This window comes from Sabethes cyaneus, chromosome 3 (assembly GCF_943734655.1).
Source record: "Sabethes cyaneus chromosome 3, idSabCyanKW18_F2, whole genome shotgun sequence".
Lineage (NCBI taxonomy): Eukaryota > Metazoa > Arthropoda > Insecta > Diptera > Culicidae > Sabethes > Sabethes cyaneus.
Window position 1 is genome coordinate 76,446,875 of NC_071355.1, and position 15,861 is coordinate 76,462,735.

A 15,861-nucleotide genomic window follows, 5' to 3' on the forward strand; every position below is an offset into this window, starting at 1 on the left:
GTGATGTGACTTCCGCTTCGTTCCCTGCTACTTCCAGAATTGCACAAGGCAGCCATCTGGGCCCGCTGGTGTTTGTCCTGTATTTTAACGAAATCCATTCGCTAGAATGTCCACGTCTAGCTTTAGCGGATGATTTAAAATTGTTCAACATTGACGATGCTTTGTTTCTTCAACAACAGCTAAATGCATTTGCCAGTTGGTGCGAGACGAATCGTATGTTACTATAAATCCGATCAAATGTTCTGCAATCACTTTTACGAGAAAAAATCAACCGATTCACTTCAACTACAAACTCAATAGACTTCCAATTTAGCGAGTGGAACAATTCAAGGATCTCGGCGTGTTACTTGATGTTAAGCTAACTTTTAAACAACTCGTTTCATTAATTGTTGCCAAAGCCTCTAGACAACTAGCCTTAATTATGCGAATGACACGTGACTTTAACAGCATTGAATGTTTGGTAGCGCTCTACGGGTCACTGGTTCGAGCTTCCCTAGAATACTGTTCCGTAGTATGGATCCCTCACTACAATAACGCTATCTACCGCATCGAAAGTATCCATCGTCGCTTCGTACGCTACGCTCTTCGATTGCTTCCATGGCGACAGCCAATGAGGAATACTCGATACGAGCATCGTTGCCAACTCATCCGAATCGATACTCTCGAAATTCGCCGAGAAACAGCGTGCGCCTTGGTTGTTTCGGATATCTTGACATCCAACATCGACTGCCCTACCATCCTTCGTCAAATCAACTTGAATGCACCAACCAGATCACTGCGGAGGTTATCTTTACTAAACTTACCTTTTCGACGGACGAATTACAGTGCCAACAGCACTATCTGTGGTCTACAGCGTTCTTTCAACCGAGTTTCGGGAGTATTTGATTTTAATTTATCACGAGTGTTACGTTCGAGTTTTGTCTCTATGTTTCGACGTTTTATGTATTAGTTATTAAGGTCCATTAGGGCAAGTCTTGCCTGTTGGTAATAAACTTGAATTTGAAATTTGAATTTGAACAGAACGTTTCAAGCAAGCTTCAGTTCAAATTGATGACTGTTTCAGTTGACGATGGCAGAAAGTCAGGCACGATTTGTCGACATTGACAAGGTTAACTTTAATATGCGTTGCATTGTAGGAAATGTTACTCAAATCTAATTCATTTGCATTCATAGTTGCTGGCCTTCTTCTGGATATTTGATAGAAAAGTACAAATGAAAAGTTGAAACCGATAGTCATGACGAAGTGAAACCCGTTTCGCTGACGCAGATTGAAGCTAGTTTGAAACTGAAGCGGTGCTGCTTCTGTTGAAACCGAAGCTTCACTGCTTCATTGTTGAGTGATGCTATGCAATTGAAGGTGACGTTGTCGGGCCCTGGTGGAGAGTACAGTGTGCCCACGCATTATATTTTCGTAGATTTTAGGGCAGCATATGATAAAGTCGAGCGCGAACAGCTATACCAGATAATGCATGAGAACGGCTATTCGGTCAAATTGTGTCGGCTGATCAAAGATACCCTAGAACGAGTAATGTGCCACGTGCATATTTCTAGGGCACTCTCGAGTTCCCTCGAATCGCGCCAGAGGGCGGTTACTGTTAGCCTTCGCAAACGACGTCGGCATCATTACCCTTGGGACGGCGTAGGCAATTTTCCCCAGACTAAAGACGGCGATGAATTGGAAGTGGTTAATGAGTTCATATACTTGGGATCTCTGGTCACCGGCGACAATGAATCGAGTAAGGAGATTCAACGACACATTCAAGCTGGAAGTCGAACCTACTTTTCCCTCCGCAAGATGCTTCGACCAAGGAGCATACGCCGCCGCACGAAACTGACGATGTACATAACACTAATCAGACTGATAGTGCTTTACGGATTTGAGACTGTAACTTTGCTTACGGAAGACATACGTGCATTTGCCGTATCTGAATGAAGAGTGTTGTGGACTATTTTTGGTGGAGTACAAACCGATAGTAGAGAGTGGCCAAGGCTACTTGGAAAGATTCCCATCGTACACCTGTCAAAAGTTGCGAGACTAGGGTGGGCTGGCCACGTCGTAAGGATGCTGGACGACTGTGCTGTGAAATCCGTTCTCTTCAAGAATAGACGGAACCAGGAATAGAGGGTCCCAATCTTGCTAGATGGCAAGATCTGGTTAAAGCCTAGCCAAGCCTTGAAGCCAGGATATAAAAAGGGGATGGAATCCCAAACCCAATTGGTTTGCCAGACACCAATGGGCAACGGGTAAATCTTGATGCATTCAAAGACCGGAAAGCTGCGGACTTTTGTTGAGTCTAATCGCGATGGCAGCAGTGAAGATAGAGAGGAATGATCTGAAGGTAGAATTTTGCCGTTTGATTTTATTCAAGGCTTCTTCAGCGTGTGAGAGGTGCCCTTCAATATAAGTTTTGTCATTTCCATTAGGTCGCGACTATCATAGTCTTATTATGGCTTTATGGTTTTCTAATAACATATTTATTGTTCATTCCCAAAACAATTTTTTTGTTTAGAAAAACCGCCCTTGTTAGTTCCTGTTTGCTTTTCATTCCCGAGCTTCCCATTTGCTTTTGCTTGATATTGTCATATTTTTTTCCGGTAACTTTGCGACTCAACTCTAAAGTAGCCGGCAAAATAGGCAACCTTCTACCGGACTGGACAAGTGCAACAATCCCTGCCAGCCGGTGCTGCACTCTACCGCTCTAGCCCTGACCCTGTGCCGCTTCAGTGATCAAGGAAATCCATTTCGCGCCGAGCGTTTGGTGGGGTATAATTTAACAGACTGCCAAACAGTCTCTCCGGTTGCACTTAGCGCAGCTTTCCGATGCTTCATTGAGCCTGTGTGTAGGTAGTATATTGGGCGCTCAAACACTCGAAACCAAAAGCCGTAAAGTGCCGCACAGCGATAGACAGGCACAGGAGGGTACACGGCCGTCGGTGATGGTGACGACCGATTGTGCGCTTGCCCGCCAACGAATAACGCTCATCAATTTGATTAATGAATTTACGCGAGAATAATGACTTCAAAATTGCTGTTTCGCCGTTTGTTCGACGAACAAACACTTGCCGAAGCGAAACGCAACGCAACGCCGCGGTCTTCCCATTCTTTTTGCTTCGTAAACTCGCGCGAGGCTCGTCAGTGCGCTGCGCACGCGGATGCTTCTTCCAGTCAGTGTGTATGTTAGCACCAAATTATGCACGCCGAGCGAATTCGGTAATTATTAATTACTCACTCGACTGTGCTTTGGCGTAGACGGGGTCTGCGTTAGGCGCACTTCTGCCAAGGTCACCCCCAACATTCGATGGGAACCCGCTTTGAAAGGGGAAACACTGACTGGCTTACTATGATTTTGCATAAATGTCAAATTTTTTCTGTTTTACCGAACACCGAACTGATCCTGAATTTTTGTTTTCTTTTTTTTTCAGATCTTTGCCAACAAGGGCGACCTGCAGCTTCACGGTGGCCAGCTGCATATGCGCGAAACCAAACCGTACAAGTGCTCCCAATGTACAAAGGCATTTGCCAACTCGAGCTACCTGTCGCAACATACGCGGATACACTTGGGTATCAAACCCTATCGGTGCGAGATTTGCCAGCGGAAGTTTACTCAGCTGTCGCACCTGCAGCAGCACATACGGACACACACCGGAGACAAACCGTACAAGTGTCGCCATCCGGGCTGCCCGAAAGCTTTCTCGCAGCTTTCGAACCTCCAATCCCACTCGCGGTGCCATCAGACCGACAAACCGTACAAATGCAACTCCTGCTACAAGTGTTTCACCGACGAAGCGTCCCTGCTGGAGCACATACCAAAGCACAAGGACTCGAAGCATCTGAAAACACACATCTGCCAGCTGTGCGGAAAGTCCTACACTCAGGAGACCTACCTCGCGAAGCACATGCAGAAGCATGCCGAGAAGGAGGAGAAGCGCCGCAACCGGGGTAACAATAGCAATAACAATAACAACAACAACAACTCCGCCGCAGTGGCAGCCGCGGCAGCAGCGGCCGCTGGAATTTCCGATGCCGCTGCCGGGCTGGCAGGTCTGGCTGGACTAGGCCTGAACCGGATGGGCGGTATGGTCGGCAATGCGGCCGCTGCCACGCTGGTTGCGTCCGGTGGTGAACATCCCTACTGGCCAAAGGTTAGTCCCGATTCGGCAGCTTCCCTGGCGGAAGCGATGCAACAGCAGCAGCAGCAACAGTACGATTTTGCCCTCCAACAACAGCAGCAGCAACAGCAACAACAACAACAACAGCAGCAGCAGCAGCATGGCGGTAGTGGAGGAGGCGGTGGTGGCGGTGCCGGTAGTAACAACTCTGCGAATGGTGAGTTTTATTTAATTTGATGTTGTGCGGCTTTGTTTCTTATCTCTCGATTTCTTCCAGATCATCACCGTAATATGAACGGCGGCAGTTCGGCCAACTCCGACGACGTGGGCGAAGATTTGGTTGTCATCCGGCAAAACCCGCAACAGCAGCAGCAGCAACAGCAACAACAGCAACATGTGAATAACCAGACCCCAACCTCATCGGCAGCGAACGTCGTGGTGACGGCGTACGATGCCTCAAGTGCGACTAAAAGCAGCACCAACTCGGCGTTCACGCCGATCAATGCAATGCCGCCACATCTGAACCTGGCCGCCGCCCATCATCATCAGCAGCTGGCGGCGGCCCAGCGGCCTTCCTACCTGTACGATGCCATCAGCTTCCAGAATCAGAAATCGATTCAGCAAGCCGGAGGCAACGCAGCCGGTAACAGTTTCCCGAACCAGCTCATCTCGCTGCACCAGATCCGGAACTACGCGCACCAGCCGACCAGCGGGCTGATAGCGGGCGAACACCTGCTGATGAGTGGGGTGGGCAAAACGGAAAAACAGTAGAAAGGCGCCACCTTTCGTGGAAGAACTGGTAGAGACTGGTGGAACAAGGAGGGAAAATGCGCGGGTACGGTATGGATATTCGTTGGTAAGAAGCAACTAAACTAACTAAGCAGAGGACTCGTTTGATCTTTCTGGGGATTTTGTAAGTTCGGTTTGTGAGCAACAGGTTTAAGAAATGGTGAACCAATAGATTGTGATTGTCCTGCGCGAAAGCTCTTGAAATATTTACTATCGCTACCTATGGTTCACTTTTTCATATAATCTTAGGTTAAACATTAAAAAGTTGAATTTTTAAATAGATATATTACTTTTATTCAAAGATCTTTTTGTCGTTTCATAAAATATCCGCAGTAAAACAATCTTGACGAACCATTAAATAAGTACCTTTTGAATTCTAGTCAAACTGTATGGTTTAACATTTGATTGACTAGAATTCAAAATAAGAATTCAGGTTAGAGAAAGTTTGATAATCACCAAGAACAAATCACTAACCGCAAACCTTTCCCCGTAAGGATCAAACGACTTACGACTTGTGAATTCAATTACAAAAATCTAAATCTAACACTGAAGCGTCCTGTGAAACAAAATCAATGCCGATGGCACGGATCAAAAATTGATCCTTCAGAATAAGAAGAACAGGTCAAAGGTTGGCATCAAAAAAAACCATCAGACCCTTAAGTAATGCATAGATTTGAAATAAGCGAAATGCGATACAAAAACATAATCGAACTTTCATCAAACTTCGTTTTATTGTCAAAAATCAAGATCTCGGTGATTTTAGCGCGTAAGTTTCTACACTAATGACTACAAACAAAAAAGCAAAACACGTCAATATCCAAATTAATTCAAAAACTTTTCTTAAACCGACGGTTGTGTCCGACAACCGGGCACTCCGCCAGCTCAAAAAAGTGCAAATCACCATCATTCGAACACAAGAATAGTGCTGCGTAGAAAAATTCATTCTAGTTTATTTCATTTCGAAACCTCTAGGTACAGTAGCTGTAAGCATCAAGCGAAACAAAACAAAACAAAACAACTGGGCGGCCACTTTCCGCACTACTAATAGGTCCTGCCATTTTTCTCCGGTTCAAACCGCCTTTACTTTTCTGTCTGTCTGTAAATTTTGTGATGTTTTCCTTTTTGTTTCTATTTTATTCTCGCATTTATTTCACCAATTTTACTAGCACTCTACTACCCATTTACTAGTTGTACAGAAAAAATAATCGATTGCAAGAGAAAAATCCTTATTTAAGACAAATTTCCCGTACTTTTAGCACAAGATAAAGAAAAGATAAAAAAGAGAGTAAAAGATAAATTTAAGTTATTTCCCTTAAAAAAACAGATAATTATTGGTTAATTCGAAGAAGGCACCAACAATTATTTGGTGGTTCGTTCGAAAACAGAGAAAAAGATGAAACGCTCACTGTAAAGAATATACTTAACAAAACAAACTACCATTTTTACGTTCTTTTTCACACATACACAAAAAAACCTGTTAAAAAACACCGCTGTAATATAGTAAAATAAGGTAAAGTTTAATTAAACTAGACATTGACAGAAAACAAAAAATCATCTATAGAGAAAGTTTAAAAAATGCTATAATAAATGAATGAACATAGAACCGAACGAGTTCTAGCCCCGGTAGGCGGAGGAGGAGTGTGTGATACAAGAAGTGGAACGAATGAATAGCAAACGCTGCTAAATAGTATGATTTTTCCCCCCGCCCCCAAACCTGTGTACAGATAACAAAGTCCTATGTGGTGACTAAGAAAGAAAAAACAGAAGAGTACGATCTATGTGTTAAGAGTAAATATTCGAAATAATATTAATTTCGCTGTAATAATAATTACGGAAGCCTCAGCCGAAACCGATCAGATTGGACTGCTTCAATCAGCTTCCGTCCTCCAGTCCATTTCCGATCGGAAGTGGATTGGACGACGGGTGGTTGATGATAGCAAACACCCCAAAACGGACGGCACGATGCGATGGTGGTCTTTAGAAATTACGACACAAAAAAGGATAAATGGAAGGATACAATGTGTAAAACAAACGGGCGGTCGATTGGACGACTGGCAAGGTGAAAGCTTATTGCATTGTGTAGATTGTATAAACAAATTTTAAATTAAATTTAAAACAGAATAAAAAGTGGTTATCTAAAAAATGTAAGCATAACGAACGTTTCAATGAGCGCGAAAAAAACAACCGAATATTTGTTATTTAGATTCAGCCGTCTCTGAGTCTTGTTAAATTGACGAGCATAACTTCCATAGTTGACCATACCAATCAATATTATTTCTAAATCAACAGGGCCGCTTTTAGGAACCATTTCCACGTTTGTCGGTTATAGGCTCCCAATCTCCAATCGCCCCTAACACCCGCTTTCTAGCATCCTCGTCAACAGCGCATATCCAATGGCTACGGAGTCTCCTCGAAATCATCGGCCTCCGTCCGGTTCTTCGCTGAATATTGTTTTAGTTGATCTCTCATCAGGCATCCTGCCTGACTATGTTAACCAGCTTACTGTAGTCTGCCGTGTTTTAGTCACTCCACAGTATCCGCATCTCTGTATGCTTGATTTATTTCGTGACTCATGCGCCTGCGCCACACTCCTTCCTTATCTTAGATCGCAGGATATGAGGCTCAAAAACGGCAAGAGCTTGTCGGTCGCTCTCTTTCAACATCGATGCCTTGTGGCCATAGAGTACCACCGGGAGAATTAGCATCCTATAGAGCGCGAGTTTCATACGCAATGGTAGGCTATGGCACCTCAGATGGCTACGTAATCCATAGAAGGCCCAGTTGGTAGCCGTTATCCGTTATCCAGCCACCATATACTTTGTTTTGGTAGAATTTATGATAAGCTATATCCTCGCAGCTTCCTCCTTGAAATGCGTGTACGCCTGCCCTTCGAATAGCACCTTTCAGTGCAATGTTAAACAGCTAATTCGATAGTTCGTCACCTTGCTTCAAACCATCTAACGTCACAAACAACGCCCGATGTCTCACCGGCTATCCTGACGCTTGTTTTTGAACCATTACATGTAACACGTATCTCACGTTTGTTGGAAAATCATGTTCAAGCATAATCTACCACAGCTTATTTCGTTTGACTGACTCGTACGCCGCCATGAAGTCTATAAACGTATCGTGAGTCTACAAGTTGAATTCCCGATGTTTTTTCGCTAGATGAACATTTGGTCTTTGGCGATTTGGTATTCACCAACAAAGGTTTTCTGCAACGGCCTTAGTCCACGAAGCAGAATGCCTGCCGGAGAGAATGTTTTATGCAGGATTGAGGAGAGTAACGTCTCGATAATTGCTGCATTCGAGTCGATGTTCCGTTTTGTAAATAGGGCAATTTGCAGATATGCTGCGACAATACGATCACAGTAGGTGCTGATGTGTGACAAACAAGTTGGTTCATTAAAGTTTTCATTGCAGGTTCACCTACCAACTGGAGTAGTTTGTTCTACGGCTCTAAACAATTCATAAGTGGTTATGGATCTAAACCCAGTGAAAACAAGTTTCAAGCTATTAAAAATGAACATTACCACTTCAACGACAAGCTGCTATACAGGCGGAGGAGATACTGCACCGATCCTGATGTACAATTCGTCAAGTCTAACGTCCATATCACTTCTGCTAGATCGCGACCACGTGGAAAATCGACGTGGATATTTGCTGTCAAGACGTTCTTGGAACTGGAAGACCTTTGGGAAGCAGTTAAGCCGAAGCTGAATGAAGACGGAACTCCAGCGGCCGTGATGGATGCATTGAAAGACCATAAAATCAAAACAAAAATAATCTTTCTACTAGATCCGGTGAATTGCATACATGCGAGGGAAGGTATTTGTTCGACGGACGCCTGGTTGAGATTGGAAGCAGCGTTCGAGGACATCGGTTTTACCCGAAATTCGGAATGTTGAGAAAACTACAGACAACGTTCCCAACTACCAGCGACTCCTTGGAAACGTTCATCGATGGTCTCGTAAAAACGGCACACCAGCTACGAGCAATCGGTTTTACGATCAGCGACGAGTAAGGCGGAACTCTACCACTGGCCGGACTGCCTTAAAAATACCGACCAATGATAATAGCGAACAAATAAATTTTCGTACCAAAGTACAGTAGGACGGATTCAAAAAAAGCGGACATCAGCTTTCGCAGGGAAACCATTCCACATAGGAGTATTTGAGCCGAAAAGTTGGCCAAAAGTATTGTTAATCATTTTTATTAGAGTAAACAAGCGGTAATGAGTGAAAATCATTATTCATTAGTGCTATGAAGTATTTTTTTATGGAATTAAGTTTGTATCTACCTAGTAGTGTAGCACAACTTTTCTGCTATTGCTTTTACTGATAGTTGAAGAATGGAAACTTTTATAAAAATTGCGTGAATTAAGGGAGAGAGATATGAGAGAGAGAGAGGTAAGATAGAGAGGTGAGAGAGAGAGGTCTAAACACTTTCCTTCGTTTTCCTACGCATGCTTCTCTCGGTCCATTATGAATGAAACCCCTTCGATGGGCTTCGATCACAGGAAAACCTAATCCAGATCTAGCATGTACAATCAGTCCACAATCATGGGTCACACACAATTGTGGGTCATTTTAACTTTAACTGCCGATTAATTCATGATTGTTTTACTAATTGATTGACTAATTTGTTACTCACAAATAGCACTAATAATTTCATCAACTATTATGTGATATTTAAGCATTTAAGCATTAGCAGCTAGAGCTAAAATTACACACAATTGTGTGTGACCCATGATTGTGGACTGACTGTAGGGTATTGTCGTTATCGTCGGGCCACTGTTATGGTCGGGTCATCACGATTTTACAGTTTTAGTAACTCATGATATCTATGATACAATCATTGTAAAACTTCTTACTGTGATAGCTTACTTTTCACAATATTGTGAGTTTTAATCGTGTATTCAAAACACCCGTACTGAATTCAGTGACTAAATCTTACAAAAAAAAGCTTTCCTGGCGCAATGATCTTTCCTTCAAGAAATGATTCATGAAATGTAATTATCGAGATAAATTTTGAAAATGTATGAAGTGTGTTGTGCTGCACACGAAGACTATAGAAAAATCCCTTCCAGTAATGTGTTTGGGAAGGCTAAGGTGAAATACTAGAAAAGCGCTTTTTGCAAAGGTCGGGCCACTTGAGTAGTCATGGTTGGGCCACCATAATTTTAAGCGCAGAAGCGCAATAATCGCTAGAGAATAACAGTCACGTAAAATGTAATGAAATAAAGCAAAATTAATACGATAAAAACCTAAATTTTGCATTGTAGCAATATTGATTTTACAAGATCGTCAAAATTTCGCAAAAATGCAATCAAAAATATGGTATTTGTACCTATATGAGCCGTTGTTCACGGAATTCAGTCTTTTCATGTCTCTATATAGAATTTCAATATGTATGTCTTAGATTTTCTGCGGTGGCCCAACCTGTACAACATGGCCCGATAATGACAACATTTTTTGTCTTCACGTAATTACCTATAACTTTTTTATTTATCAGTTCTTTATCAGTTCAAAACTTTCCGGAAATATACCTTATTCTTAGACTTTTGCAATAATGTATTTAGATTTCCAAAATTCCTTTTGAAACGAAAGTTATGGGCGAATTCTAAAACGTGGCCCAACCACGACGACACTCCCCTACTTATTTTTCTTACAAAACTGGCCTTTTGACTGATAGCATGCTTATCGAATGAATTGCGTAATGAAGAGACTGAAAGCATGAGCAAATTTGATAGAAATTAAAGAAATTTGGCAAATTCTTCTTATAATGCATGAAATTTCTTGTTCAATTAGTTTATAGAGCATTCCTCTGGTGTCTCACAATCACAATGGCATAAAATTTATCTTTCAAATGCTTGAAATTTCATGATAGTATAATTTATCCTCAGAAAAATGCTGCGAAATTGAAAATTTCATCAGTTAGTAAAAAGTATTTATTTCATAAAATTGCAAAAAGTTGCAAAAATTTCACTCACAACCTTCTTCCTGGGACTCTAAGCTATGAAATGGCATCAAAGATTGTGATAAGAAAAGGTGAGAACATAAACAAATATTAGTTTAAAGTAGCATCATATTTGCGCTATTTTGCTGTAATAAATAGTGCTCGCTTGTCATCATTATATTCATTGAAATCTAATATCTATATCAACAAATAATTGTAAAATCTTTTTGAGTTTCAAAAGCCTTTTTACAGCTGGTCGATAGGATATGTATAGCCTTAGAAATGTGAAAGGCAGCATCCTTACCTATATGAGCGAAAATATATGGCCCATTTTTACTCGAAGTTTGACAGCTCTATGGAAGACGTAAACAAAACAAATGGATTCAAAATTACCGTTACATTGTGTGATAGGTATCTGGGAAGACAGCGAGGTTTAATTGGAGGGGATTGAACGAGTTTTAATTTTCCTCATTTTGGCCAGCTCTTTGGCCCAAAAATTCCTCTGTGCATTCGACTCAGTTTCAAAAATTGAGCATTTTCTGTGTGTGTGTTTGTGTGTGTGTGTGTGTGTGTGTGTGTGTGTGTGTGTGTGTGTGTGTGTGTGTGTGTGTGTGTGTGTGTGTGTGTGTGTGTGTGTGTGTGTGTGTGTGTGTGTGTGTGTGTGTGTGTGTGTGTGTGTGTGTGTGTGTGTGTGTGTGTGTGTGTGTGTGTGTGTGTGTGTGTGTGTGTGTGTGTGTGTGTGTGTGTGTGTGTGTGTGTGTGTGTGTGTGTGTGTGTATGTATGTGTGTGTTTTTTTAACTTGCGGCCACGCTCTATGCCAGGCACACTAATGATGTATGTGGCACAGAGTGGGACTCTAACCCACTAAAAACCTCACGGCCGTCTGATCTTAACCCCCCCGGAACTACCGTTAAGTATTAGTTCGGGGGTAGGCTGTGTTTGTAACGTGAACCGATCCGGAGATGGCGACTGTCATAACGTCCACTCCTTCACAGCCACCCTCTCAGAGTTCTGCTATTCTTGATGTTACTCCTGCTCCTTCACCGTCCACTTTCCTTGCACCTGTCGAGACGCGAACCGATCCAAGGATAGCGACGAACATAACATGTATCCACTCAAGGCCGCTCTCACTCCACCGATATCGCTAATCGGGATGTATAGTTCGCTGGTCGTTTCTCCACTGTCGTTGCAGTTGCAACATAATCTTTACACTGCTTCGTACGCCTGTCGAGACGTGCACCGATGCTGGGACGGCGACCAACTTAACGTCCATCCCTTCACGGCCACCCTCGCAGGATTTCTTTCTGTGAGTGTTGTTATTTTGTCAACTTTCACTCTGCTATCGTCGACTCGCGCAGTCCCCGTGGGTGAAGCTACCCTACTCCGACGAGAAGTTCCCCGGCGATGAAACATTCCCCGAGACTGATTACACGAGACTCTATCTAAGGACTCGACTGTTGATCCTCGCGCCATTTTCACTGCAGCGCCGACATGATTTGTGTGATGGTTCGGCTACGTGTGAAAGTCACGATACATTTTTTGGACTACAGTATCTGAACTGGAATCCTCACCGCAGGTGGCAAACATTGCGTTTCGCATTGCCCCGAATCATGGGCGGTCAAACACCACGTGCTCCGGTATTTCTTCTACTTCAGCGCACTCCGGACAGAGCGGTGACTGCGTCACCGAATCAATGCAGGTACTTTCTGAAGCAACCGTGGCCTGACAGGAATTGACTCAGGTGAAAGTTAACTTCCCCGTGTTTCCTGTTCATCCACGTGGACACATTCGGGATCAGCCGATGAGTCCATCTGCCATTGATTGGCCTCTATTTTTGTAGCATTCTAGATCCTCCTCCAATACCAATCCAATAGGGATCATACCGGCAATGACGCAGACCGCTTCCAGTGACATGGTGCGGTAGGCGCTCACTGCTCTCATGCTCAGCAGTCTGTACGTGCTATTCAAACGCGATAGATTTATTTTCCTTCCTTATGCCGTGATCCATGCAGGGCTGCCATACCTAAGTATTGACGTGGTTACACTAGCCAGGAGCCTCCTCCTGCTACTATTTATCGCCGAATTGTTCGGCAAGATTCTGGTTAGCGCTGTGATCGCTTTTGCTGCCTTCTGACAGCCATAATCTACGTTACTATTGAAATTTAGTCGGTCATCGGTGATCACGTCCAGCTGCTTTACGTCACGCTTAGAGCCGATTGTGCATTCCCCAACTATGTTTTTTGCCTGCTGCACTGCCTTTCGGTTGCTAATCACTACCACCTCTGTTTTATGATGAGCTATTGCCAGCCTATTCTCTCCCATCCAATCTTCTTTAATAATCTTCTTTTGTAATTATAACACGGTACGGGGATTTCGGAATACACACGCGATACAAAATAACCGGTAGCTATAGGTATCAGAATAGTTCTGACAGCCGAGTCCCGCTCAGCGCTATTTATGAGGTATCATTTAGAAATGTGTTGGTTAACAACACTGGAAAGGATCTCAGAGAGAGATGATTAGAGAGTGCATTGGCATTAGCCTTAGCTAAGCCTTTTCTGTCGTACATATCAATTCTTCTTCCTTTGAAAAAGTATGCATAATCAATTAAAAAAAAATACATAAGCTAGTCACATTGTTTATAATGCACTTTTCCTTAACTATACCAATATAAACTTATTTGAGTGCGTTTAACGCCAAATCTTATTCAAAAAATGTGAATGCGTTCATTGACGCCTTATAACGCCAATAAACAAGAATAAACTAATTTTTAACAATGGTATTTAAAAACATTCTGAATGCGTTCATTGACGCCTTAATAATAATAGATAAACACTGAAAGCGCTCATTGACGCTATAAAACTTTCGTAATGCATTCGTTGATGCCCTGATATTAATTATAAAAAACAAAAGGTAAAAACTGCATGCGTTCGTTGACACCAATGTTCATTAATAGAATTCATCACTTTATCATTTGTATTGTTTAAAGCACTTCGTCTTCCCTTTTAGCCTTTCCGAACGTCTCAACTCTGGACGTTTATTTGTAGCTGTTGAATCAACGCCTGAAAACTTTTTCTTACTTTTTGACTCCGCCAATCCATCGGGGAACCCCAAAAATTCTTCCTCAGACTCAGCTTCAAGGTTTGCTCGACTTCTTTTGCAGTTAATCCTGCATGGAGCCGAAAAGTTCTGACGTGCTCTACGCGTCGCTAGTACCTTCAATTGCGCGCGGTGCGCACGCACCACCACACTTCCAACAGCAATCTGGAATGTCGTAGGAGAACACTGTTTTAAGTATTTTGCTTTTATCCATCTAGAAATATCTCTAGGATTATGGTTTTTATACCAAATGGTATCCCCTAAAGTCAGATTAGTAATTGGATCTACCGAAACTGTTTTTGTATTACTAGTAATATCACAGTTTCTACTATTTTGCTTTATATCATCAAAAGAATCGTCAATTTTTATAGGTTTATATACTTTCCTAGGGTTAATTAAATCTAATAAAATCTTTGGTGTGTAGCTAAAAATCTTTTCGGAAGGAAAACTACCATCCTTCGGTAGACAAGAATTTCTGTAGTTAATAAGAAACAAGTTAATTTGATCTTCAGTATCCAATTTCCTCACCTCTTCATCAAAAAGGAATTTCTTTAGCACATCCTTAACAATTCTGACAGATCTTTCGGCTTACCCGTTACTGGAAGGGTTGTAAGGAGGACTTTTCATTACAATTATACCTTGTCTCTTTAAAAATGATGTAAACTCGGAGGAATTGAAAGGTGGACCACCGTCTGTTACCACCACATCTGGAAGACCAAATCTAGCAAAAACCGCTATAAATTTCCTTATGACCTTACTCGCGTCCGTACCAAATCTCATCCACTCTACTTCGATCCATTTAGAAAAGCTGTCAACTATTAACAAAAACACCTTTTGACCAAAATAAAAAAAATCAGCATGTATTCTGTTAAAAGGACGAATCGAAGGAATCCAATGTGTTTTGTTTTTGTCCTTTTGCACTACTGCCATTCTATTACAAATATCACAAGAGTAACAATAAGAATCGCTGCATTAATTCCGAACCAATATACCGATCTACGAGCCAACTGCTTCATCTTAACAATACCAGAATGATTTACGTGCAAAAGCTTCAAAATATCGTGCTGCATCGACTTAGGAATAACTACCCTATCCTGAAATATTAAACACCCGTCAATCACCTCCAAATCATGCTGATTGGAATGGATGTTTATTAAATCTTTGTCGAACCTTTCAGGCCAACCATTCTGATAGTATAATATCAACCGTTGTAGAAATGCATCCTTACTGGTTTCTCTGGTAATTTTGGAAAAATCTATAGGAACTTCTTGCGTCAAGTTAATGCTTTTCACAAATTCCTTGTCATAATCAACAGGAACCTGCTGATTAAGCGGAAAACGTGAGCAGAAATCTGCATTACCCATTTGAGTTGATGGTCTATAGCAAATGTCGAAATCGTATATTGACAACTCCAAAATATACCGCTGCAATCTTGTAACATAAATTGCATGTTTGCCCGACTTACCAAAAATACTAACCAGTGGTTTATGATCGGTATAAACCGTAAATTTTTGTCCATAAAGAAATTTATGAAATTTTTTTACCGTGCTTACTAACGCCAAAGCCTCTAGGTGTAAAATAGGATAAGAACGTTGGGCATTGTTGAGTGAAAATGATGTAAAAGATATTGGTTTTTCTATGCCATCAATTAAATGTGCTATGACTCCCCCTAGTCCATAACCCGAAGCATCTGTGACAATAACAATTGGTTTTTTTAGGATCATAAAATTCCAATAGGTTTGCTTTCAATAAAGCAACTTTACTTTCTGTAAAGGCTTTCTCGCAATTACTGTCCCAGATAAATTTTACCTCTTTCTTCAGCAACTGATAAAGAGAAAAAAGCTTAGACGACAGATGAGGAACAAATTTTCCATAATAATTCACCAAACCCAAAAAAGCCTTTA

The 15,861-nt window shown here is 42.0% G+C and overlaps 1 protein-coding gene across 1 annotated transcript in view; it reads left to right on the forward strand.

Annotated features, from left to right (window-relative positions):
• The window catches only part of LOC128742864 (zinc finger protein rotund-like), a 40,681-nt gene extending 35,800 nt beyond the window's left edge, over positions 1-4,881 (forward strand). The window contains exons 2-3 of the mRNA XM_053839347.1: positions 3,424-4,327; positions 4,388-4,881. Coding sequence (XP_053695322.1) covers positions 3,424-4,327; positions 4,388-4,881 — 1,398 coding nt within the window. The remainder of the gene's footprint in view (positions 1-3,423; positions 4,328-4,387) is intronic.
• The last annotated feature ends 10,980 nt before the right edge of the window (positions 4,882-15,861 follow it).